General features: G+C 53.4%; 1 protein-coding gene across 1 annotated transcript in view; it reads left to right on the top strand.

Moving 5' to 3' along the window:
• Window positions 1-2707, top strand: part of LOC103264334 (phosphatidylinositol 3,4,5-trisphosphate-dependent Rac exchanger 1 protein-like) — an 85138-nt gene that overhangs the window by 58212 nt on the left and 24219 nt on the right. The window contains 4 exon segments of the mRNA XM_021714416.1: window positions 1594-1634; window positions 1636-1797; window positions 2174-2217; window positions 2220-2379. Coding sequence (XP_021570091.1) covers window positions 1594-1634; window positions 1636-1797; window positions 2174-2217; window positions 2220-2379 — 407 coding nt within the window.

The raw sequence follows: 2707 nt of genomic DNA, 5'->3' as shown, positions 1-2707 counted from the left end.
AAACCTTAACATAATCTTTGTCCTAAGTTAGTGAAAACAGTGTTATAAATCACCTACCAACTCCGACATAAGTGTTAGAACTTATAATGAATTCATAATGAACTTACTATAAACTTGTGCTTGTAAAAATCCTTATGTCTAAACACTAAACTACATAATTCTAAATTAAATGAGTGGATATACTTATATCATTTATCACTTAAGCAATATCTAGTAACTTATAACCAAGTGAAAGAAAGCATTCTTGATGTGTTTCAGAGTTTAACCCTTGCATATGTTAGAAAAGGCCAAGTGGCATAGTGGGAAAAATGGAAAAATAAACCATGATATTTCCAGGTTAGCTGTGAGTACTTCACATAAACATGCCATTTTCTTCTTCCACGACTGCACAGAATTCTTCAGCGGTATCAAACAACAAAGGTGAAAGACAGAAGGGCCTCAGCTTCCTGGGCTCGCCCTGCGGCCCGGGGTCTTCGGCCCACCTGGACCCTGTCAATCAGGTGGGCCTCCAAGGCTGGCTCCCAACACCTGTGCCCTCTGCTGACCCTGACTCATGACCCCTTTTCCTCCCTGAGCCCCAACTCATGCCCTCACATGCCCCACTGACCCCTGACTCATACCCCGACTCATGACTCCATGCCCTCTGCTGATCCCTGACTTGTGACCCCCACATTCTTCACTGGCCCCAACTCCTGACCCTACACCCTCCACTTAACCCAGCTCATGACCCTGTGCCCTCCATTGACCCCAACTAATGACCCCGTGCCCTCTGCTGACCCCAACTCATGACCCTGTGCCCTCCACTGACCGCAACTCATGACTCTATGCCTTCCACTGTCCCCAACTCATGACCCCGTGCCCTCCACTGACCCCAACCTATGACCCTGCACCCACCACTGCCCCCAACTCATGATCTTGTGCCCTCCACTGACCCCAACCCATGACCCTGCACCCACCACTGACCCCAACTCATGACTCTGCACCCACCACTGACCCCAACTCATGACCCCATGCCCTCTGCTGACCCCAACTAATTACCCCATGCCCTTCGCTGACCACCAACTCATGGCTCCATGTCCTCTGCTGACCCCTGACTCATGACCACATGCCTTCTGCTAGCCCTGGCTCATGACCCCATGCCCTCTGCTGACCCCGACTCATGACTCCACATTCTCTGCTGAACCTGGACACATGACCCTATGCCCTCCACTGTCCTCCCACTTATGACTGCATATGCTCAGCTGACCCCGACTCATGACCCCATGTCTTCCCCTAAACCCCCCAATTTATGACCCCACATGCTCCACTGACTCCTGACTTATACCCGTGTCCTACACTGACTCCTGGACTCATGACTCTATGCCTTCTGCAGACCCCTGACCCATGACCCCCATTCTCTATTAGCCCCAACTCATGACCCTATGCCCTCTGCTGACCCCTCCACTCATGACCCCACATCCTCCGCTGACTCCAAAGTCATAACCCCATATTCTCCCCTGACCCCGACTCCTGACCCCGTGTCCTCTGCTGATCCCTGACTCCTGACCCTGCACCCTCTGCTGACCCCTGACCCTGCACCCTCCATTTTTTCAGTTTGCAGCCCAGCTGAAGAGCAGAGTCAGCCTGCCCTTCAACCTTGGAGCCCCACACACTGTCTGGCCTGGACGTCTGCCCCACCAACTGCCACATCAGCCTCATAGAAGTGTCCCACCCCAAGGCCACTCCCTCAGTAGGCAGGTCCTTCAGCATCTGCTTTGGCCTCAAGCCCTCCCTCATTGACCTCGATGCAAAGTACCTGTGTGTGTCTCTTAGGAACTGTGCTCAGGCCCTGCACTCCTGATGCTCCAACAGTAGGATGTCTGAGGTCAGCAGTTCAGGGCAGGAGTGGTCCAGGGTCCTGTCCTTTGCACCACAGTCTGTAGATGTGGCTTCTGGTCTTCTGGAGGCCTCATGGCAGATGTGCCTGCAGGGGCACCAGCCATCATGACTGCATTCCAGACAGGAACAGGACCTCAGTCATTCAAAGCCTGTTGGCCCCAGACCAAGACTTTCTTCTTGAAGTAACTTAGCAGATTAGGAATAGTTAGAGGGAGGCTTTTCTTATGCACTGGCATCCATGTTTGTGTGGCTGGGCCCAAGGGCGCGTGGGTATCAGGGGCTGTTTCTGAATGAGCTCTCCCTTTCTCATGTCCTGTACCCAGCACTGTATCACCACCATGGGGCCAGCGGGTGGGGGGGGGTGCTGAGCTAGGAAGACTGGGGCCTGAGCTTCCTACTCAAGCAGGAGGACCATGAGATCCAGGACACCTACCTGCAGCTCTTTACCAAGCTGGACGTGGCCCTGAAGGAGATGAAGCAATACGTCACCCAAATTAACAGGTCGGCCCTGGCCTGGCATCTGGAGCTGGTAGGGGCAGGTGTTCTCAGCCCAGCCCTGTTGGCATTTAGGCAGGATGATCCTTGTAGTTGGGCACTGTCCTGCATATTATGGACTGTTTGCAATGTCCTTGCGCTCTACTCTCTAGGTGCCAGTAGCCTGGCCTCTCCCGGTCGTGCCAACCCCAAACGTCTTCAGATGTTGCCCAATGCTCCCTGGGGAAAGGTCACTCCTGCTTGAAAACCGCTCCTCTGATGAAATAGTGAATGACACCCAGGCTCGGTGGCTCAGCCTGTAATCCCGCGCCTTGGGAGGCTGAGGTGAGTGGAT

This window comes from Carlito syrichta, unplaced genomic scaffold (assembly GCF_000164805.1).
Source record: "Carlito syrichta isolate Samal-C Ts95f unplaced genomic scaffold, Tarsius_syrichta-2.0.1 Scaffold305647, whole genome shotgun sequence".
NCBI lineage: Eukaryota > Metazoa > Chordata > Mammalia > Primates > Tarsiidae > Carlito > Carlito syrichta.
The sequence above is the reverse complement of the archived record's forward strand: the minus strand, read 5'-3'. Positions and strand labels throughout refer to the sequence as shown.